Source organism: Schistocerca serialis, chromosome 4 (genome assembly GCF_023864345.2).
Source record: "Schistocerca serialis cubense isolate TAMUIC-IGC-003099 chromosome 4, iqSchSeri2.2, whole genome shotgun sequence".
Lineage (NCBI taxonomy): Eukaryota > Metazoa > Arthropoda > Insecta > Orthoptera > Acrididae > Schistocerca > Schistocerca serialis.
Window position 1 is genome coordinate 904,002,204 of NC_064641.1, and position 24,367 is coordinate 904,026,570.

Sequence of the window (24,367 nt, forward strand, 5' to 3'; positions counted from 1 at the left end):
TCCTAGCATTGCATGTGTAGAGTCGTTCTGTGGTAGAATAGTAACGACCCCTAAACGTGAACAAGTTTGACAAAGATGGTGTGCGAATCAGGTCAGAGAGGTTACGAAGGCTCGAGTATTGGCTCTTATTAGGTTGGTGAACCATCCCCTCCACCACCCTCCACCACCTTTTGAACTAAGAACGGTTAGGCGAGGTGTCCGGAGGTCCCCTTGCTCCTCGGTTACGGCACTGAACAGACGTGGAGACGCAGCTCTTGATTTTGGTAATGTTATAAAGGTATTAAATTGTCTTAAATCGGCTCAGTAATGAAGACCAGATGTTGAAATCAGGTGTGAGATTACCGCTAAACCCCCATAACGGAATTTATTTTCATAATTTATTCAAATTTCAGTAGAATTTTGCGTTTGTGCCTTGGTCAGGCCACGCACCATGGGACTAAGGCTCACTGACGTATTAGTGCTCTGTGTGTAACGGAAGTTCACTCATTTAATGTATTTAAACGTGGTCTTTCATTTATAGTAATATTTTGGGGAATTTTATTTATTTTCTATATGTTTTCTTTGTGAAGTTGCTTTCGCACCACGTGGTCGGTTGGAGCAACCGCCACATTGATAAAGTGCAGTTTCGATCTGATAACGTGTAGTAGACCAGTGAATAACCATATGGTAGTGGGTGAGTGTAAGATAGAGAAGGAATTATCCTGCGTGTCCGTATTTGTCGGGATTTCTGTTGGCTACAGCAACTTGGCCACCTGTGCGGAATTATACTGAAGTGATAACGTTTCTTGTGCTCCCCCATAACTATTTGATTTGCTGGCAATGTTGTGCATTACGTAAAATACACGGGCTAAACTCGTGCATCAAGGAAAATTATCAAATTTTAATGCCCATTGATTTGCTAAGGAATTGCGAGACACTCTTCCGCCCTGACCTAGTTTGCTTGCTGTGTCTTTGCCGAACTTGTTCTGAGTCATCTATAGCAGTTGGATGTAATAAGCATGGGTTTAGGTATAGCTGTGTGTTAGCATAAAATTATATTGAAGCCAGGTCTGCGCTCCCCTCTCCCTTCCCATAATGACGTGGCGAGACTGAACCATGTTAACTAAAGAGAACTGTTGTGATGATGTATATTGCAACAGAAACACGGCTAGTTATTGATATGCCGTCGGTACTGAATAAATATAAATGTCTACCCTCGACTGATTATTTGCTCCCTCCATCATAAAGAATAGGTGAAAGTCAGTACCACAGTCGAATCCTCGGTCATGAAAGCAAATAAAAGCTATATACTGCTTATTAAGCTCTCTATAGGTGCCTTCTGTAGTGGTTCAAAAAAAAAAAATTGCGTTATCGGTTGTGTTGTAATTTTACCGGTTGGTGAAAACCTTCTGCTAGAAGTTATTAATACCCGGCAATAACACGCAGGTGCTAGTAATTTCGTGAACTACATGAATTTAAGAAACCATTTATTGAAGACGGTAGCTTGCAGGAGCTGTAGGACATGACAAAGCGACGGTAATCTTCCTACTTAGGTAGAGTTTTATCACCACCAATACTGAAAGGTTACGTTGAAAAATGTCTATTGTTTTGTCTGAAGCTGTAGGAGTGTATATTTCTTCGTATGTGTTCCTCCAGCATTTACGTTTTGTGATGTAAGCATGCAGACGCCCACGTGCTGTGTTAGCAGTGATTTCGTGTAGCCAGTGACACCTGCTTACGGCCGCGTTGTTCTGATTCATAATCTTCTGGGCAAACTTTTCTCATTTCTGCAGCTGATGGCGAAAAGTTGGCTGCCGCTCTCTGTACTGATTCATATCTTCACCGTAATTATTGCGATAACAAGTCTCTTGCCTTTTCGTATTATATCTGCTGTTACGAGGAATCTCTCCCCAAGTCTGTCATACAGTCAGCCAGCCAATTACGTGTAACGCCTTCATTATCCACGATGAACTTCTGAATACCGTTGTACGATGTTTGCTTATCTATCCTATATATCGTTGACTATATATTTTTGTAGCAGCGACCGAAATTTAAATGTGCGCATTACCAGTGGGGCGTTTTTGTAAAATCCTGCATGCCTTGGTGTCAAAAGCAGTAACTGAGCTACCTTATAATGGAGGGCAAAATAAGCAACGTTTATGCTAACCAACGGGACACAACGCAGCGAAGTTACTTCGACGCTGTTTTAGACTCGTCAGTCTTTTAACTGTCGTAAGACCTCATCCAAGTCATCTGGCCGGTTAGCAGTATGCGCTGACGCGACCGCTTCCCGGTTGAAGAGGTAAATGCGCGACAGATCGAACCTGCCTTGTGGATTAACGAAGTGGGGTCGTTGTGGCGTCCAGCGTGGATGTGATTTTTAGGCTGTTTCCCACTCCCAAGTAGCGGCATACCGAGCTCGTTCTCGGGTCCGTGTTCCACCTCAGATAGTCCTAGAGATACAGATATGCTACGCAAACATTTTGAACACTTTCTCATACTTGAATACAGAGCTGACTTAATCCGTAGGCGGAACGGGCAAAGCGCATCTCTTCTGCAGTGTGAATAGGAGACTTATGGTATTCGGTGTTTTATCTCCTTAATTACTGTATCAGACTTATTCATGTCTTTCGGTTCTGTGGCAGTATTTTCATTTTAGGACACATTATACATCCTGTCTCATCAGAACTGGGTTGCACATTACAATCTCTCTCACTTTCCCTCCTAGAATATTTTCTCTTCCACTGGAACTTACATTGACAAATTGTTGATGTATATCACCTCGTTTCGTAGCATAATTTTTGCCTCATTTTTTAACACACTATTGTAAATTCACATGTTTCCACTTTCATGTCATTTCAATTTTCTCAGTGGTCTCCTTTTACGATCGTAATACTGAGTACTCTAAAGGCATGGTTTCAACAGTTTTTCCTTTATTCCGTTTGGTCTCTATTTAATAAAGCTCAGCTTTTGTGGGCTATGGAAATTTTAACCACCAGTAGAAATGCAGTTTGAGTTTCCTTCCTTTCAGTTTGTTGCATAATAAACGAGAACAGGGAGCCATCACTTTAGTACTGTGTAGCACAACCTCTAGAATTGATGATGCCTTAATTTTGGCAACGAAGAGAGGCAACAGTGCGGGGTGGCCACGTGGTCTGAGGCGTCTTGTCACGGTCAGTGCAGCTCCCCCCTTCGGAGGTTCGAATCCTCCATCGGGAATGTGTGTGTGTTGTCCACAGCGTTAAGTTAGTTTAACTTAGAGTAAGTAGTGTGTAAGCTTAAGGACCGATGACCTACGCAGTTTGGTCCCGTAACGTCTTCCCACCAAAAGAGGCTACAATTGTCTTTAGCGGCACCAAGTCGCACTGTGGCCAATCATACTTTATTAGATCCGTTAGAAATACCAATTTCGATATTCATAAACGTAGCGACGGAAAAAGCAAAATTGTAAACTTTGGCGGCCAGTGGATGAATGTGATACTGCAGCGTAGTTCCAACTCGAAGCTGGCAAGGATAGTAAACAGGGGGCATGTCCATACCAGGGCATAACATATTTGCAAGTTTCATTCCATGTTCTTGGGTGGACAGACACTGTGCCTCGTAGACACACGCGTGAACAATATATGCAGGTGTCAGCATTTTAGAGAGAACGTGTGGGTAGTCTCAGAGAATCCTGTTGGAGTATTCGGCGAATCGCTTGACATCTGAACAGGAGCGACGCCACTATCCGACGATGTTGCCAGGAATGTGTGAACCGTGGCCGAACACAGCATGAAGAAGGAAGCGGTCCACGTAGAGGGGCGACAGAACATGATGAACGAGCAGTTATAACAGAGACACTTAGAGCACCGGATTCATCATTATCGTTGATCCGATGTGTAAATGGTTCTTCAGAGACCACAAAGACCATTAATAGGCAACTTGCAGAACTGGGACTGTCACGGTGCCACTTCCTTCGACAACCACTGACTTCTTACACCAACAATCCGTTTTTCAGTGGTGTCTGGCCAATTCGGCATGCAGTCTCATTGAATGGAGTAGAACTGTCTTCAGTGATGAGCCTCGCATCGAACTGAGTCCAGATGACGAGCAAAGACGTGTTTGGAGACGGCTGAAACAGAGGTGGGACACCAACCTGACTGCCCCCCCCCCCTCCATATTGCTGACAACCAGGAATGATGGACTGGGTACTATATCACTGCATAGCAGGACCAGTTTGACTGTCATTGGCGGCTCCTTAACATAATGGTAAATGGCTCTGAGCACTATGGGACTTAGCATCTTAGGTCATCAGTCCCCTAGACCCTAGAACTACTTAAACCTGGCTAACCTAAGGACATCACACACATTCGTACCAAAGGGAGGATTCGAACCTGCGACCGTAGCAGCAGCGCGGTTCCAGACTGAAGCGCCTGGAAACGCTCGGCCACACCGGCCGGGTTGCTCCTTAGCAGCGTAACCATATGTGGACCATGCTCTACGACAGATTTTGTTGTTGCGCTTCGTGGCAAGCCATCCTGGGCTTACATTTCAGCAAGGATTTTCTGCTACTTGTATTTGTGCTTGCCAAAACCTATGTTGGCCAGCGAGGTTGCCGGATCTCTCTCCAACTGAGAACGTTTGTATCATTATGATCAGGACCCTCCAATTAGCTTAGGATTGTGGCGATCTGACGCTCCAATTAGACGGGGCTTGGCATGGTATGCCTCATGAAAACATCCAACAACGCTGTCAATCAGTTCCAATCAGTTGCTTCAATAAGGGCCAGAGGTGGTTCAACGCGTTATTGACTTGCTCATTTTGTGAAGCCCGTTCTCTAGAATAAGGCATCCAGTTTTTCTGAAATTGTTGTCACTTGTGTGCATTTTCAACTTCTCGCGGCGTAATGAATAATCCATTAAATTTCGTGCATGTAGCCACTGATATTTCGGCCGCGTATCATCCCGCCATCTTCAGAGCGAGTCACAAGACTGTCTTGTGACTCGCTCTGGAGATGGCAGGACGATACGCGGCCGAAATATCAGTAGAGGAAATTTTATTTGCGCGGCCCCATGCCCGAAATTTAATGGATTGTAGTCACTTGTTTGTATATATATCTACATCACATCTACTGATTTCCGTCACATTCCGAGGATTCTTTCATAATGCGTCGTTTGTTTTCATTAAAATGTACATGTTTCATTCTAAAAAAATCTATATGTAGCTTATTCTTCTGAAATATTATACAAAGGAGTGTTTGTTTCCAGCAAGGTCTTCCTGTTGCTGCCGAATTCACCAACAAAAGTAACCTCCATAAAAGCTGACCACTGCACCGCAAAATTTAAGCAAGGTCAGCAGTTTCTTATTTTTTCAGTCAACATCGTATCTTGTTGAATATACCATTCTGCACATATCTTTAGCGTACTTTCGTTCTGTCTCCTATGATGACCTATACGAACGAACTAAATTTAGAACTGGCTGAACCAATCATAAGTCAGTCTTTAAATACTGCAACGAATATCACCAGCTTCGAGTGTAGACTGGTGCAACGTTGCAGAAAAATCTGTTATCATAAGCATTTCCCAACTCACAACCAAATTATCACCCTCCGACTTAACTTACACCTAGGAGTACACTACAGGTCAGCCTTTTAACACAAGATTGTGGAATACCTTTTCTTAGAGGGGGTGGATAGCCTGTCACACTCAAGCCGAACGTTTCTATTCTTTCCTATCATTTGTATTTTCTACTGAGAGCTTCCTCTATATTTACGACACCTATGTATATTGTGTAACTATTTTCCTTTGATTCTTTCGAAGCTGATAATAAATCTAATACTGCTTGTCTCGAGCCACGTATTTTATATTTTTTTCCTAAAGTAAAACTCGTATATACAACGTGCAACCGCGACTTCATGTCCCGTTGGATTGAGGATAGTGGTAGTTATTGTTTTAGATACACAACAAGGCAATGCAGTCAGTAATTTTCGCATTTTGTTGCATTTATCTTCATGGAAACACAGTATTTCACTCGAAATTTGTATGCAGCTTTCACAGTCCATACAAATCATTATAATAACTGCACAACCGGTCTTACAGTTTTGTTCCATTCACATTGGAAAGGTCTATGCTTCACTACTAGTTCCAATACATCTTTCCAGAAAGATCTGGCAACCCAATATGCATGATTGTTTTCTTTGTCATTTTTTTTACTGTATCTGCAGGCGAATTTTTCCACAGTATAGTTCTCCTGCGTACTGTTTCTATTTTCCTGCAATTTTAACGTTGCTATTCCGTAAATCTTATTTTCATCCGTAATTACTATAACTTTGTCTTTATCCACAACATGTTATGTGCCAAATCAAGCTTCACCTTTGGCTATTTCCGTTATGTTATACAGACTGTCAAGTTATTTTTTGTTTATTGTCTTACGTCTTTGTTGATCAGCTTCATCACGGTTTTGTACTGTAGCCTTAGCCTCCTCTCCACCACATAGGCGGTGAATTTCAGAGTTCTCCCCTCGTTAAACCTAGAACGATAAGGCATTTTCTCAGCTATTCAGTATTTTTAGAGAGGATTTCAATACTGAAAAATTGTAATGATCAGCACTGTTATCCCCACAGAGAGAAATAGACCTAAACGTCTGTTTTTGAAATATTAGGCAGCATTAAGATTGCGCACTCGCATGACGAACTCACCATGTCTACTTCGGATATCGGTCCCATACTGCGCACCATGATGTCTACTTCCACGATAGCCGGGGGACCTGCAAAAGAAAAAGCCATTTACTCACAATTGGTTTATACTGTCTGTAGTGTATCTCTATTGGTAACTACTACAGGGTAACAAGTAGTGAACTATACGAAAGAAACGTAATTTAGAAACTACAGGGTTCACGCACTTGATTCAACATGTAAACGTCACCACAGATATTCGGATTTAGATTATGACACGTTCGATATGCCTGCCATCACTGGCGATGATATGGTGCAGACGAGTAGCGAAATTCTGCATGACCCGCTGAAGTGTCGGAATATCGATGTTGTCGATGACCTCCTGAAAGGCTGTTTTCAGCTTAGCAGTGGTTTTGGTGTTCTTTCTGTACATCTTGTCTTTAATATATCCCCACAAAAGGCATGTGCTCAGATCCGCAGAATATGGCGACCAATCGAGGCCAATGCCAGTGGCTTCTGGGTACCCCAGAGGCAGAATGCGGTCCCCAAAGTGCTCCTCCAGAACATCAAAAACTCTTCTGTCTCGATAGGGTCGAGATTCGTCCTGCATGAACAACATCTTGTCAAAATCAGGGTCACTTTGGATAATAGGGACGAAATCATCTTCCAAAACCTTCACGTACCGTCCTGTAGTCACGGTGCCACCAAGGAATATAGCGCCGATTATTCTGTGATTGGATATTGCCTACCCCAGAGTTACCCGCTGATGGCGAAGAGTCTTCTGAAGCTATTTACACTTAGCTCTGTTGTAGGTTCTACTGCTTGAGACTGTTTAGTTTCACTTATGAGTTTACAGCCAAAAGTTAGCAAAGCCGAAGTGGCAACGTCAAACTGAGAGCGGCTACTATGTTAACTATACCTGCATCTGTTTATAATTATACGAATGGCACGCTGTTGCAAAGCATGAGTGGTGTATTTTTTTTTATTTCGTTTTTTTGGGGGGGTGTGTCGCATTTAATGCCTCACTGTCGTAGAACACATTTTTACAGCATAGCGTAGTATGAATAGATATGAACACTCCTAGCAGATTGAAAGTGTGTCGTGTTGGGACTTGATACTATGACGTTTGTCTTTCACTGGCAATTACTTGGATAGCTCAGTCGGCCAGACACTGCCCCCATAGGCCAAAGGTCATAGATTTGAGTGCCGATCCGGCACACACTTTTAATCTGCTAGGAGATTAGGTCTGCTGTCTTGTTTATAAGTTAGCTGTGGTTGAATTTCTGGGAACCCTGGGATACTCTGAAGCAACAAACTCAATCTACTCCAACATGACCATTATGGATTTCATAATTCAGTTCGTCGGTTACGTCTAAATTTCTCTTACAAGGGAACGTCCCCATCTGCACCCCCCCCCCCCCCCCCCGGCCCCCCCTCAGATTTATTTATAAGTTGGCACAGTGGATAGGCCTTGAAAAACTGAACACAGATCAATCGAGAGAACAGGAAGAAGTTGTGTGGAACTATGAAAAAAATAAGCAAAATATAGAAACTGAGGAGTCCATGCGCAAGATAGGCAACATCAAGGATAGTGTAAGTTCAGGAGCACCGTGGTCCCGTGGTTAGCGTGAGCAACTGCGCATCGAGAAGTCCGTGGTTCAAGGCTTCCCTCGAGTGAAAAGTTTACTTTCTTTATTTTCGCAAAGTTATGATCTGTCCGTTCGTTCATTGACGTCTACGTTCACAGTAATAAGTTTAGTGTCTGTGTTTTGCGACCGCACCGCAAAATAGTGCGATTAATAGACGAAATGAGGTGCCTCTCCGATGAAGTCGTGAGCTGTATTTGCTGGACTCACATTGCCCGCGGGATACACCTCACGTATTTAATGCATTCTCGTCCAAAGTAGCGAACAGTCAACTGCCAGCCAGGGAGCCTTGTTAGCAGGAATACTCTCACTTCCGTGCGCTGTAGTCGACTGACGTCGTGTGTTTCGATGTTTGTTTAGGTGTAGCGTCCCCATACTACGGCGCAGTTATCTCGCATCGGACAGACGAACGGACAGATAATAATTGTCTGAAAATAAAAAAATTAAAATTGTCACTCGAGGGAAGACTTGAACCAAGGACCTTTCTCTCCGTAACTGCTCACACTAACCACAGGACCACGGCGCTCCCGAGCCCACAATGTTGTTGTTACCTATGTTGTGCATGGACTACTCAGTTTCTATATTTTGCTTATTTTTTTCATAGTTCCACGCAACTTCTTCCCGTTTTCTCAATTGATCTGTGTTCAGTTTTTCAAGGCCTATCCACTGTGCCAACTTATACTAAATCTGAGGGGGGTGCGATGGGGAAGTTCCCTTGTTAGTATTAAATTATCAAAAATATTCTTGTAAAACTTGACATTATCCGTTACCGCTTCTAGCTGTCTTCGATTTAAGTGTACGAATAAGTGCTAGATCTCTGAAGTCTTTCTTCAGTTTAATCTTTGATTAGTGTCAGATACATGCACAGCTGTTTCTCACATTATTTGCATCGACTATTCGTAAACCGTCAAGAACGGCACAAAATTGGGAGCGTTTGTTTCTGTCAGGGCCTCGTTGCTGTGGGTAACTATGTTGCTGATATGTTACGTTAACACAATAATATTTGCGTTTTGAGTCGGGGGTGCTATTTCCTGTTTGTAGACGTATGCTGTTATATCTGTTCGAATGGCACTCGTATAGCTGTAATTATTATATAGAAAAATTAGTTTTAGGTAATTAATTTTTCATTGGTTTCCAGGTATATAAATAAGAATGTAGTACACATGTAATACCAACACTACAGTCCCACAGCCCACCACTGATGCAGCCAGATCACGTTGGCTCAGCGTTATGATACCGTGGAGTGTCGTGCCGGTACTTACTTTCTGCATCTGAAGGGGAACAACGCTGGAAGAGTCAGTGCTGAGTTCTTGGACGTGTGCAGCAACAATGTATCATCATATGACACAGTGGTTAGGTAGCGCTGTCGCACAGTGGCAGAGGTCTCATCTCCAGCTTTGGACGGCATTGTGGCCTACGTGGCCTAATCAGAAAGTTGACGACAGTATGGACTCAGGTCTGTTAACAGGTACACATACCCAATGGATACTGTTCTAGTTTGTTTCGCTTTGAATATGTTGTAGTGTAAAGAAAGTGACCCATATTTGGTTATTCGTACCCACACGTCCGTCAAGGGAGTGGGTCGTTAAGGGAGTGAAACATCCTCTTTAAGCATACTGAGTTTCATATTTCTCAGTGAATATCGTGGAAAAAACCATTAAGGAACTGTTACATGCAGACCAGTCGTTTGATTTTTAAAAATAGCCCCCTTCCTCGTTCTTTGTGGCAAATGCAATAAGTTGTTAGTGGTGAATCAGAATCGTTTCCGTTCACATTAAGATGGAGAAGTGATTGAAAAGTGAAAGTTTGAAAGGGAAACAGGGTTTAACAAAATCGCAAGTTAGTGTTATCTTAGAAAGTAAGATGATAATTACATTGGGTTTGGATATAAAATATAAAGGTGCCAGGGAGCCAGAGCCTTGTTTGTGGCTATGTGCTTGCTAACATCACTCTGAAGGCTTCTGCGGAATCTGTGGAAGAGGGGATACTATTCTGCATATCTTTAAAAGAGAGAACTACGACAGGGGATATATTTAACATAGCTGGAGAATACTTCTGCGAAAATTCAGTAGACTGGAATCGCTGTGGAGCCGTTTGTTCAGATGTGCGAAGTGTATTCCGGAATGTTATACTGGCTTGTTGCCAAAGTGAAGTCTTTAGCGCCGAACGTTCCTTAGACACATTGTTGTAGTCACATACAGGCTCTTGTCTCTAAGTGCAAGCGCAGTGGATTTAAATCTGAATTTAGTTGACTATCTCGAAGCAAAACTATTTCTAGGCTGCATAAGCTTAAAGACGAAGTTTGCGTTTTTTTATCCACCCATGCCTTTCACAAAGCAAATTGCATGGAAGGTGAAATCTGGCTTCAGACTTTACTTATTTGGCAGATATTTTCTGAAAAATTAACAATTTAATCTTATCTCTCCAGGGGTCAAATATAAACGTTGACATTGTGCAGCACTATAACGAATCAATCATATTAATTTTTGGGTAAGGTATTTCAGTAGGAATCAAACCGACCGCTTTGATGTTCTTCACGACTACCTGGTGGAAAGTCGTCTTTCTTTAGACGGAAGTGTTAAGAACGTGGTTAAAGAACATTTGTAGGGACTTGGAAAAACATTCAGAAAATACTTCTTTTGTATTTTCAAAAATAACAATTGATTTCGCAATCTCTTCAGAGTCAACAGTTTTAGAATCCACATTAAATGCAAATGAAAAAGAGCAGCTTCTTGAATTTCCGTCGATTTTCAGTTACAAAATGCTATAAATGTTTGTCATGAGTTGGGTTTTGGTGAAGTTTAAAGGAGATCCATCTGTTATCGAATAAATCAATAACGGCTTTATTATCCTTTATATCCACATATTTGAGCGAAACCTAGTTTTCTTCATATGCCTATTTAAAAAATAAATACAGAAATAAACTTTATGCTGATATTGATTTGAGATTTTGTTTCACTTCTGTGGTTCCTGACATGCCCCATGGAAAGCAGGCGCAAACTTCTCACTGAATTCTAAGGACGAGGTGAGTAATTACAATGAAAAATTGTTATTGCAGCTAGGCCTTTACTTTGTGTAACTTTTAAGCTCTAGCTAGAGAAACTTGAGGTTTTAACCTTCACGGGTTAAGTTAATTTAAAGTTATTGAAGCATTTACTTGTTACTAAATATTATGCATATCCACTGTATGTATATTTAAAAGTCAGTGGTTCACCCAACTCAGAGCATTGTACAAATGTTTCACGAGTCGCTAGTCTCAGAAATAATTAATTTGTTCCTACGAATAGGTAATAACATACTGACGTCACAGATTCTCCGCAGAACAAGGGCGGAAGGGGGTGGAGGGCAGGAATGTGGGTTCCAGATTCTCAGCAGGTGAACATTCAAGTACGTTGGATCACGTACTCTGCAATAGGTGCAGGCAGCGCGTGCAGGTGAGTACGGGGATTCCGAGTACGTGGCAGTACATTATGCGTTACAAAAGCCTCCAGGAGTGCCTCAGGCTTGGAATGAAAGTTGTGACAGTCACCTGCACCATCTCCTTCAAGCAATCAACGCGTGGTTTCGAAAACGAGTTCCTCAAATTAATTATCAATTGAGTATTTTGGGACGCTTTCTAGGATTTGAGATAGAGTCACGATATTTTCTTAATTTGCCGTTGGGATGAGCGTAATGGCGCAAGGGATTATATCGCCAGGGTAAATTTTAGGTGGTTATTCAGTCTGCATGTGGTTAACGTTTCGGCAGAGATCGCGAAACCTGTTTTTGGTGGTTTTTATGTATTGGACCTTTCTAACAGCTACATGTACCACTTCCGTTACGAGTTGTGAAACCTCATTTTACTGTCCCAGATTTGCTTTGTGTGGATAAGAACAGTGTCGTCAATTGGATGAAAATCTGCAGTACCATGCCGACGCATTCGACACATGTTTATGTGTGGCCGATATTTCTTATGACAAAATACCTCAAAACAATTAGCTTATCAGCCTGATGAAAGACGAGACTGTGGAGTTTGTGGATCTCAGACCTGAAATATGAGCATATTGTACAGTTACAGGCGCCATCCTGACATGGACTAACGTTGTGCATCGCGCGGCCTCAGAGGCTCTAAGAAGATTACAGTGACTGTCTGCTCGATATTACGGGCTGTTTTCTATCTCATCCTCCACGTATAGTGCGCCAAGTCATGTTCTGATCATGACGCAATGAGGTACATACTGTATCACAGCTGAAAAGTGATATGTTGTGCAATGAAGAGAAATGGTATATCTGTGAGGACAGGTACGGAATCCTCCCATTCTCACACTAGACACTTGAGTGACTAAGAGTAGCGTGGTAGTTATAGCTGGGTGGTTATTTATAAATAGCGTACGTGTGCACGAGTGCATGCGGAACAATACGAGGGTTGACCAGAAAGTAAGTTCCGATCGGTCGCTATATGGAAACCATAGTGAAAATCAGAAATATTTTATTTGCACTAGTTAGCTACACTTTCCAGATACTTCTCTACATAGTCGCCGCTCCGACTTAGACATTTGTCTGAGCGTTACATCAAATTTCCAACACCATCGTCACAGGAGTCAGCCGCCTGTGCTTTTCGATAATTCTCTACGCTGGTCTGTAGCGAGTTGCCTGCGCCCATGTGCTGTTTTCTTATCCAGCATTTCATGTGAACAGAGATGATACTCAGGACGAGCCTATTAGGGCTGCGTTCTGGGTGATTGAACACTTCCCATCAAAAAGGCCGCAGGAGCGTCTTCACTGCCCCTGCAGGGTGCGGCTGAGAAGAAGGAATTGCGTGGCATTTGTGTTAGGTGGGCTGCATCCATTAAGGCAAATCCTCTAAGCGGCTCTTCCTACTTGGAGGGAGACATCGTTGTTCTAGGCACTTTTACTCTCCCACAGTGCGCTCACAACTGAAAAGAGCGTGTTGATGCGACATACGGTCATACTAGCTTCAATGGGTTTTCATTGTGGTGTCCATTTCGCGACCGATCGTAACTTACTTCCTGGACAACCCTCGTAGTAAGATCCGTTTCTAATAGGTTTTTGTGTTTATGTGGGCCTGAGTTTCACAGTGTGTGTACTTCTATACAGTATGACCATATCTTTTTGCATGTATATATATATATATATATATATATATATATATATATATATATATATATGTGTGTGTGTGTGTGTGTGTGTGTGTATGCAGTTTTTTCTTTACCTGCTGCTAGTTGTACCAGGCAGTATCATTAATGTCTAAATTCCCATGTACAAACTTTTGTTCACTGTACACCTGCCTAAACAGCACTCCCCGATTTTGAATGCTATAGCCGCTCTCTTTCTGCAGGCTCGGAGTGCAGCACCGAGAGGGGCTGTCGGCTGAATGGTGATGGGGAAGAAGAGAAAGAAGGCTGCAGCCGGTGGCCGCTAGAGCAAAACTTCCACCATGTCAGACGGCAAATAGTTCTCTGACAATACTACTTGAGTTAAATTAGATATACAGGGTGATCAAAAAGTCAGTATAAATTTCAAAACTTAATAAACCACGGAATAATGTAGATAGAGAGGTAAAAATTGACACATATGCTTCGAATGACATGGGCTTTTAAAAACAAAGTTCACAAAATGTCCGACAGATGGCGCTGGGCAGCGAAACTGCTACCGTGATGAGCGAGAGGTACGCCGGTATGTCACAGAATCGCATTATCCCCAGCCTGGCTGATAAACACCTGCTGGAACGTACGATGTTTATGCAGGATGGCGCTCCACCCCATATTGCTAGACACGTGAAAGACCTCTTGCGCGCGTCGTTTGGTGATGATCGTGTGCTCAGCCGCCACTTTCGTGATGCTTGTCATCCCAGGTCGCCAGACCTCAGTCCGTGCGATTATTGGCTTTGGGGTTACCTGAAATCGCAAGTGTATCGTGATCGACCGACATCTCTAGGGATTCTGAAAGACAACATTCGGCGCCAACGCCTCACCATAACTCGGGACATGCTTTACAGTGCTGTTCACAACATTATTCCTCGACTACAGCTATTGTTGAGGAATGATGGTGGACATATTCAGCATTTCCTGAAAAGAACATCATCTTTGCTATGTCTTACTTTGTTATGCTAATTATTACTATTCTGATCAGATGAAGCGCCATCTGTTGGACATTTTTTGAACGTTTGTATTTTTTGTTTCTAATGAAACCACATGTCATTCCAAGCATGTGTGTCAATTTGTACCTCTCTATCCACATTATTCCGTGATTTATTCAGTTTTCAAATTTATACTGACATTTTGATCACCCGGTACGTTCTGTATTAGCAACAGTATGGCGCCTATTCACTTGTCTGAAAAATAGAAGTAGAGCACCAACATCATTCAGTGCTGAATGGTATCTGCCTTACTTTTTTGTATCGCTTAAAGGCCATGTACTATGCTTAATATGCCATCCACTACTGTAGCTGGAAAACATTTATTGGAATTTCGTTACAACATCAGCCACAAAGACAATAAGATCCACTTGCTTATGACGAATAACAGTGAAAGCTGGCTAAACTGATAGCCACCATTACAGCAAAAACTGAGATAAAGTGGAGTGGTGATAAAATCTTTAGTGGTCAACATCACATACTATTTGGAAAAATCAGGTTCAAGTTCATGATATGGAACATTTCCCATAATTCATGGCAGGCATTTGTCCACCAGACATGACTGACTACATTTTAGCAATTTAGTAATTTCATCACCATTCTTCAAAAAGAGTCCAAGAAGTTAAAGACTCAAGACAGATTTCGACTTATTTGTCAGATCATTCCCGGTTTTAACTGCTAATTTTCCTCCTCATTCAGACAGATGTACTGTGTAGCATGTGGCTGAACGATCTGTTCGTCCAATCCAGGGATTTACAAGTCTTTTGTAAAATGTCACTCCCAGAGAAATTTCCTCGACTTCACAGACAAATCTCTGTAGTTTCTTCAGCTTATGGTTCAGCACAAGTGTGCTTTCTTCGGTTATGAAACTGACAAACTCTTATCAGTCTACTGGTTTGACAGATCTTAATCTACCTACCTCAATGTGCTATACAGTATCACGAACCATAGTTCTAGATACGTTATATATTATAAAGTCGAAATGTGTATAAACTTATAAAGATCATCACATAACGTTAAATGCCTTTTGTAGTGCGGCATACCGTATTAGTACTACCTAATATACTTCTTTAATCAAGCAATAAAAGTTATTGCTTTGCAGAAAGTGAAGAGTTGAAAATAAGCACACATGATATGACCCTGCTTACAGATATATATCGAATTGTCACTCTTATAAGTAGTTGTACTGCGTTGCAAACACCTCTTCCTAAGTACACCATATACTCATCTTACTCACAAACCTACTGAGAATAGCACAGTAGTGGGAGAAGCCAGAGCGCTGACAAGACTCGTTGTACTTGCGGAGCGGCACTGTGCTCTGGAAGCACAAACCTAAATTATTATTGTCCATCTCTAATGACCTCGCTGCTGACGGGACGTTAAACGCTAATCTTCTTTACTTCATTCTTCTCTTGATACCCCACTTAATTAAAATTTTACTGCTATAGAATGCAAAGTCACAAGATGCTGCCCTGGGGTACTTTTACCACATGCCGTCAGTAATCAACATGGTTTCTGGCTATTATAGGTACAAGAATTTTTAGCATATTGCAGCCCTGTAAGCAACTGCGATGGACTAGCCTAATATATTGAAAAATCCGCCTGAGCTGCGAAAATTTTCTGATCTGTACCCAGGTTTCGGCTAGAATAATCTAGCCTTCTTCAGAACCATAAAATTACTATAACATGCCAGAGTACGGCACAGTCAACATTAAAAATTAAAACCTATAGTATCGTGGTACCATGTCGAATTAAAACTACTTAATTCAAGTCCAGCCCCAGCATTACTTCACCACGCGGTCGGATGACAACTGCAACTACGTCATACCTTCAAGAGTAAAAAGACTGTCTATTCGAAAAAGTTGAAAAATACGGAACGATGAACTTGATCAAAAGCGTTAGAAACGAAGCCTGTTAAATCGGAGCGAACATGAAAGCCTTCAGACCTCACGGCAACAAGAAATGTGTCTTGGAAAATAAGAGACAATTTACCGTATGGACGTTACTTACTCGAAGACAAGTGGAGGACTTGCTTGCAGTATTCATAAAATTCACATATTTCATCATCTTCGAAATCAAATAAATAATTCACTGTCGCATCATTCAATTGATTTACGAATGTACACGAAGGACAAACATGGAAAAACATGCAAAGAATGCGTTAGAAACATGAAAAAAGGAATATCACTAGTAAAAAACTCATTTCATCCACGATGCATGATGAAGAAGAAAAAGCAACGAAAAAATGCACGAAGCGGCAAGAAATTAAGAAAACAGTTTTTTCTAAACATGTTCGCTACAGTCAAACATGTAACCATGTCCAAGATTATACATTGACTGTGAAACTTCCTGGCAGATTAAAACTGTGTGCCCGACCGAGACTCGAACTCGGGACCTTTGCCTTTCGCGGGCAAGTGCTCTACCATCTGAGCTACCGAAGCACGACTCACGCCCGGTACTCACAGCTTTACTTCTGCCAGTATCTCGTCTCCTACCTTCCAAACTTTACAGAAGCTCTTCCGCGAACCTTGCAGAACTAGCACTCCTGAAAGAAAGGATATAGCGGAGACATGGCTTAGCCACAGCCTGGGGGATGTTTCCAGAATGAGATTTTCACTCTGCAGCGGAGTGTGCGCTGATATGAAACTTCCTGGCAGATTAAAACTGTGTGCCCGACCGAGACTCGAACTCGGGACCTTTGCCTTTCGCGGGCAAGTGCTCTACCATCTGAGCTACCGAAGCACGACTCACGCCCGGTACTCACAGCTTTACTTCTGCCAGTATCTCGTCTCCTACCTTCCAAACTTTACAGAAGCTCTTCCGCGAACCTTGCAGAACTAGCACTCCTGAAAGAAAGGATATAGCGGAGACATGGCTTAGCCACAGCCTGGGGGATGTTTCCAGAATGAGATTTTCACTCTGCAGCGGAGTGTGCGCTGATATGAAACTTCTGGATACATTAACTGTAGTCGCAGTTGCGAATACGGGCTACCATGAGTTGTCTAATTGAATGACGACAATGATAATGTGCCCGACCAGGCCTCGAACCCGGGTGTCACGATTATCGTGAGCAGTCGGCTTGCTACTTGACTATCCGAAGACATCTCGTGGCCAGACCCAAACTTCCATATGTTGTCAGCCATGTGTCTACGACCTGTATTTGTACATCCATTATGTATATTCCTTTACAGGGGAGACATTTTATTTGAAAGTCAGTTGCCTGGTGTCAGTGAACAAATACGAGATTTCAGTGCCTGTGCTATACGGAATTATGAAGAGTGGCTGAGCCGTTGCTGGCTCATGTTATGCGTTGGATTAAACCTTGGTTACTACTCTGTGTTTAGTCTCCCGCGGATATCGCAATTATGCTGTTATCCTCTCTCTCCGTGAGTGGAAGCAGTGGTGTGTATCGATATTCGCACCTTGTATTATCTTTGGCCTGGCGCTTATGTTTCCGGCTATGCTCTGTTCGAGGAGTTGGTCGGTTGGCGTGGAGCAGCGAGGAAATCTCCGCGACGCGCAGTTTGTCCGAGGCCGCTGGCGGCGTCCACGCGCGGTCCGAGTGCGTTGTGCTCTTCCCGTCGCTACGAGGTCCGTGGCTCACCGATCCTGGACACGAAAGTTGAGTTTTGACTTAATCTACCAGCAAGTCACGACTGTTCACATTCTGTCGTTTGCATTTCGATGTCGGCTCTTGGGATATTCCTCCAAGCAACAACGTGTGTTTTCATGTTGGCAAATTTAGGCCACCTTCCGGCGGAGTTTAACAGTACTTGGTTATTTGACGTGCACCAGCGGTATCTTCTGCCTTGTGGCCGTTAACGTTACGATTACCTGCCCTGGCCGTTGACGTAAATTCAGGCAGTGTATTTTCCTCAACGTGTTTTCGCTGTCCAGCACGGTGTGTAGTTTGACAGCTTAGTGTATAATTGGTTGTGGGCGCCAATACCTTATACGTTGTTCCATTGAACTCCCTGTGGTGTGCTTGGCGGGTGGAGCAGAAGTTATGTTGTCGGTGAGTCCGTTGATTGTCTGTCGGTTGGGTTGTCGTCGGATCGAGAATGGTTGGGCCGACTACCTGTCTCACCTAAGTGAGCTGGCTCAAATGGTTCAAATGGCGCCGGTCGGTGTGGCCGTGAGGTTCTAGGCGCTTCAGTCTGGAACCGCGTGACCACTGCGGTCGCAGGTTCGAATCCTGCCTCGGGCATGGATGTGTGGGATGTCCTTAGGTTAGTTAGGTTTAAGTAGTTCTAAGTTCTAGGGGACTAATGACCCCAGATGTTAAGTCCCATAGTGCTCAGAGCCATTTGAGCCATTTGGTTCAAATGGCTCTGAGCAATATGGGACTTAACATCTAGAACTTAGAACTACTTAAACCTAACTAACCTAAGGACATCACACAACACCCAGCCATCACGAGGCAGAGAAAATCCCTGACCCCGCCGGGAATCGAACCCGGGAACCCGGGCGCGGGAAGCGAGAGTGCTACCGCACGACCACGAGCTGCGGGCCCTAAGTGAGCGTTAGTGTTTGAATTCCAGGCAGACCCTCAGAAACTTCTGAAAGCCGTAGGGTAAACTGCCTTTCCTTATTTGTTCTTGTTGGTATTTGTATGGCTTCTAGACGATTTTTAAATTTAGGTTGTTTTAGCGTGGAGGGTAAAAATCGTAGAGGGAGACCAAGAGATGAATACACTAAGCAGATTCAGAAGGATGTAGGCTGCAGTAGGTACTGGGAGATGAAGAAGCTTGCACAGGATAGAGCAGCATGGAGAGCTGCATCAAACCAGTCGCAGGACTGAAGATCACAACAACAACAACCCTTAAGACATGAGATTGCATGGCACATTCAGCCGGTAACTAAGTTCCAAAAATTAGTGCTGTGTGTTTTTTTTTAATTTTCTTGGCTCTTGTAATTTTTGGTCACATGAATAAAGTTGTATTTTCGAGTTTGACTGACAGCCGCTTATTATGGTCCCATTCCACAATTTAATCTACCTGTCCTGTCCTGCGGGTTTAGCAAGGCGTCTCAATGGCTGTGGAAAGAAAGTAAATACAACGTGGAAAGACGTCAACTGACACCCAAACACACAGTTTAACGGAAAGACCAGGTTTAGCTTAAGCATGTTGGTATCTGGACGTAGTCTGAATTCTACTTCAGTAGTCACTTCATCCAGAATATATTTAAAAATTTTAACTTAAAATTCTGTGCTGAGCATCATATGTTAAATTTTTGTATACATGATTATGTAGACAAATACGTTCTACCGAAATTTATCATTGAACGACGCACCTAGCTTCATTGTGACTTTCTGTGCTGCCAATCCCTTCATTCTTTGTCACATGTTTATCACGTAGATGGGACGATTTTCAATGAAACCTAAATGGACTTAGATTGACATTACCCTTCAGTTAAGTAACACGTTTAAACTAATGAAAAATCACCGTATATCTTCACAGACTTGTTTGGTGGATCGAGGTTCCGCATTTCTTGAAGAAAAAGGCATTTCTTCCTTTCTCCAAGTAGATGCTCTATAGCTCTACATGATCGAACAAGGAAGAGTCAATGAACTGATTTTTTTTAGCTGTGTGGAATACATCGAGGATGAAGTAAGATATGCCACATTCTGCTGAACTGTAGTAGTTAGTTACGTCTGGGTCGAAATTTCACTTGTTCCTAAGCCATACCACCTCGATAGTTTGACAATCGAAGAAAGATAGGGGAATTTTCGGATTTTTCAGCCTGTATTGTTCTAGTTCGAGGGAATACCATGCTTCTTATCTAACTATGGGGACATGGATTTTCATGCTTTGCACAACAACTTTACCCTGTTGTGGAAGAGAGGGCTGGATACACGTTACCATTGCTGATGTCAGCCCAACGAAAAACGTTATCGTTTGCGCTTACACTCCATGTGGAAGAAACAGTTAGATCACCCACTTCTTTATAATCATTGAAGAACCCACCAAGTAAGTCTGGTGCAAAAAGTACTTCAGTTTTCATAATTTTTATCTTCTCATTATTGAGGATGTGACCTTCCAAGCTTAACTCAGCAGCGAGAGATGAAGTCAAAATGAACAAGACTGAAGAACAAATGAACGGATGCTCCTTCCTAAACACAGCAGTGTTTCCTTTCTTGATGACGATAACGTTGAACAACTTCATCACGTAATTGTCAATAAACTTTTTGTTCGATTTTCCACTGTACGATATACAGTATATGCCATCAGTATAAATGGGGGTAGTATTTATGTACACTGGTACATGGGTAGGACGAAACCAACCATCATCGATGTTGATGTCGACTTCTGTGTCTCTGTTGGTAAGATATATTTTATTTTTTGTTTTCTCTTTTACTGGGAATGAGTAAAACTGATACCTCTCGATCTTGTTCATTTATGAAGCAGAAAATTTACTTACATTAACTCTAACACGACTGTCACGCGTGCTCTGGTGAAGTCCATCAACACATCATTTTCGTTAGTTATTGTGACTTCCATGTCTTAAACTTCCCCACAGACTGACAAAACAGGATGATGATGTTCAAAAATTATCATCTACAGAACTCAGAATTTGACTTGAGTGATCCAATAATGCTTGTTTCTTGATGAGTGTGATCATCATCCTAATGTACATGCCATAGACCAGACTGAAGTTAATGATGATTAACTCGAACAGAATAATTCTTGGCAGATTGTGAGTGATGTTTATTTCATTGGTTTCAACAGTTTGATCAACAAATCCTTACAGACAGTCAACATTATCCTTTATGTCCACTTACAGCTTAACAGCACTCTGCATGATAACTCTGCCGAAGCATTCATTTGCTTTGATGTTTATGTCAGGTTTCCTTGTGTGAAACATTTTTTCTCAGCTCTTCAGCGTGACCAATGTGAATCAATATCGTTTCTCCGCCACAGTGGACTTTACTTGGACTTCACATGATCAGGCCCAGAGGTCTGCGCACTGCTACAAGGTTCCTCCTCTAATGGGTTGTGTTTTGTGCCTCCTGGCGCAAAACATTCTCTATTCCAATCTGCAGCAAGTCTTCATTGATTCCAACCCTCCATCCCTTCTCCACCACAGTACAGTTTACTATTTCTTTTACTTGATGTTTGGAGTTAAAAATGTTGTGCAGAAACCTACAAATGCAACATGTTAGTAACCATTATTCGCAGGTATATTCAATCTTTTCTTGAGTGCTGAAGACTTCTCACTCAGCTGAAGCAATCGACACATTTGTTACGAGAAAAATTGTTAGTTAAATGAACACTAGGTACCAAAGATGTGAATTCCCGAGACAAAAAATCTAAAAACAAGCACGGCAAGCTCTTACCTAACTCTATTCGATTTGAAGTTGTAGGACTGAGTAGGTGTGAGAAAACAACATTAACTATCAATAACAACATCTTGGGTCTGGGATGGTAGAGCTGGAAAATATCAGTCAGTTGTAGGTTTGTTGGAAGACTTTAGATCAACCAAAGTACCAATACTTCATGAAAATGTGTGAGAAGGTCGAAACTGAACAAACTGAAGATGAGAAAACAGCTACATTTGTTGAAACTAATGATGAAATCACACCACTGGATGAGTGCTGCTGCAGTCACCACAGACGCCTACTGTAGCTGCAACTCCGCAGACAGATCAGCGACGCGGGTTGCCGAAACCGCTGGAAAGTCTGGCGGACGCAAGAGTGTTTACAAGCAGATACCACAGCTGACAACGAACGCGTAGGCATACCGTTTCTGGCCTTCATGTATAAACTCCCAATTAGACCGTTCCCACGGTGGAATTTAGTAATTCTGAAGGCAAGAAACGTTACAATTAAAAAATGTAACCAAAAAATTATCATAAACAACAAAAATTATATTTACATAACTGTTTTTTCGGCATTCGGTTGTTTCGGGTACAACGTTTTTCCGGTACGTTGTTCAACAGCTGTCTTCAATTTCAGGCCGTACTTTCCCACAAATGAATGCCAATTTCGTGTATGACTCCAGTCAATTGCAAAATCAATTATACACTCCTGGAAATGGAAAAAAGAACACATTGACACCGGTGTGTCAGACCCACCATACTTGCTCCGGACACTGCGAGAGGGCTGTACAAGCAATGATCACACGCACGGCACAGCGGACACACCAGGAACCGCGGTGTTGGCCGTCGAATGGCGCTAGCTGCGCAGCATTTGTGCACCGCCGCCGTCAGTGTCAGCCAGTTTGCCGTGGCATACGGAGCCCCATCGCAGTCTTTAACACTGGTAGCATGCCGCGACAGCGTGGACGTGAACCGTATGTGCAGTTGACGGACTTTGAGCGAGGGCGTATAGTGGGCATGCGGGAGGCCGGGTGGACGTACCGCCGAATTGCTCAACACGTGGGGCGTGAGGTCTCCACAGTACATCGATGTTGTCGCCAGTGGTCGGCGGAAGGTGCACGTGCCCGTCGACCTGGGACCGGACCGCAGCGACGCACGGATGCACGCCAAGACCGTAGGATCCTACGCAGTGCCGTAGGGGACCGCACCGCCACTTCCCAGCAAATTAGGGACACTGTTGCTCCTGGGGTATCGCCGAGGACCATTCGCAACCGTCTCCATGAAGCTGGGCTACGGTCCCGCACACCGTTAGGCCGTCTTCCGCTCACGCCCCAACATCGTGCAGCCCGCCTCCAGTGGTGTCGCGACAGGCGTGAATGGAGGGACGAATGGAGACGTGTCGTCTTCAGCGATGAGAGTCGCTTCTGCCTTGGTGCCAATGATGGTCGTATGCGTGTTTGGCGCCGTGCAGGTGAGCGCCACAATCAGGACTGCATACGACCGAGGCACACAGGGCCAACACCCGGCATCATGGTGTGGGGAGCGATCTCCTACACTGGCCGTACACAACTGGAGATCGTCGAGGGGACACTGAATAGTGCACGGTACATCCAAACCGTCATCGAACCCATCGTTCTACCATTCCTAGACCGGCAAGGGAACTTGCTGTTCCAACAGGACAATGCACGTCCGCATGTATGCCGTGCCACCCAACGTGCTCTAGAAGGTGTAAGTCAACTACCCTGGCCAGCAAGATCTCCGGATCTGTCCCCCATTGAGCATGTTTGGGACTGGATGAAGCGTCGTCTCACGCGGTCTGCACGTCCAGCACGAACGCTGGTCCAACTGAGGCGCCAGAAGGAAATGGCATGGCAAGCCGTTCCACAGGACTACATCCAGCATCTCTACGATCGTCTCCATGGGAGAATAGCAGCCTGCATTGCTGCGAAAGGTGGATATACACTGTACTAGTGCCGACATTGTGCATGCTCTGTTGCCTGTGTCTATGTGCCTGTGGTTCTGTCAGTGTGATCATGTGATGTATCTGACTCCAGGAATGTGTCAATAAAGTTTCCCCTTCCTGGGACAATGAATTCACGGTGTTCTTATTTCAATTTCCAGGAGTGTAGCTTTTGCATCCAATTGTTGAACTCGTCTAAACTCTTCTTCTGTAAATGGTCGTTCTCTTGCTTCCTTTTAACAGATTATCGTATCCTACGTCGTGCTCTTTAGCAATGGCATCTGCTCCACTGCGCGGTGCGTCTATATTTATAGGATTTCCCAGTCCTACGTAATCACTGTCAGGTAAAGTATATCCTTTGTTCTGTACACGTTCAATTACTTTTTTAACGCCGTAAGCAGCACCTGCGGCGGCAGCAGTTGTCGCGCCAGCCGCTATTGCTATCTGCCCTGAACTTGTAACACCAGCTGTGCTAATTGCAGCTCCGTCCCTGACACTCTCAGATAACAAGGGCACTGTTTCGCTAGTAGTTGCAATATCGGAACTCTGGTGACTTCGCCACGATTTCGTGGTCTATTTGGGCGGCGCCGTCGCACTCCAAGATTACTTTCTTCTGGCCTTGTTTCAGGCACGCGTTCAAATTCAACTGTCTCGCCACTCGTTTCCAAATCGTCGTA

General features: G+C 43.3%; 1 protein-coding gene across 1 annotated transcript in view; it reads right to left on the reverse strand.

Annotated features, from left to right (window-relative positions):
- LOC126474839 (gamma-aminobutyric acid receptor alpha-like) overlaps positions 1-24,367 on the reverse strand; it is a 274,065-nt gene that overhangs the window by 218,577 nt on the left and 31,121 nt on the right. The window contains exon 3 of the mRNA XM_050102317.1: positions 6,656-6,723. Coding sequence (XP_049958274.1) covers positions 6,656-6,723 — 68 coding nt within the window. The remainder of the gene's footprint in view (positions 1-6,655; positions 6,724-24,367) is intronic.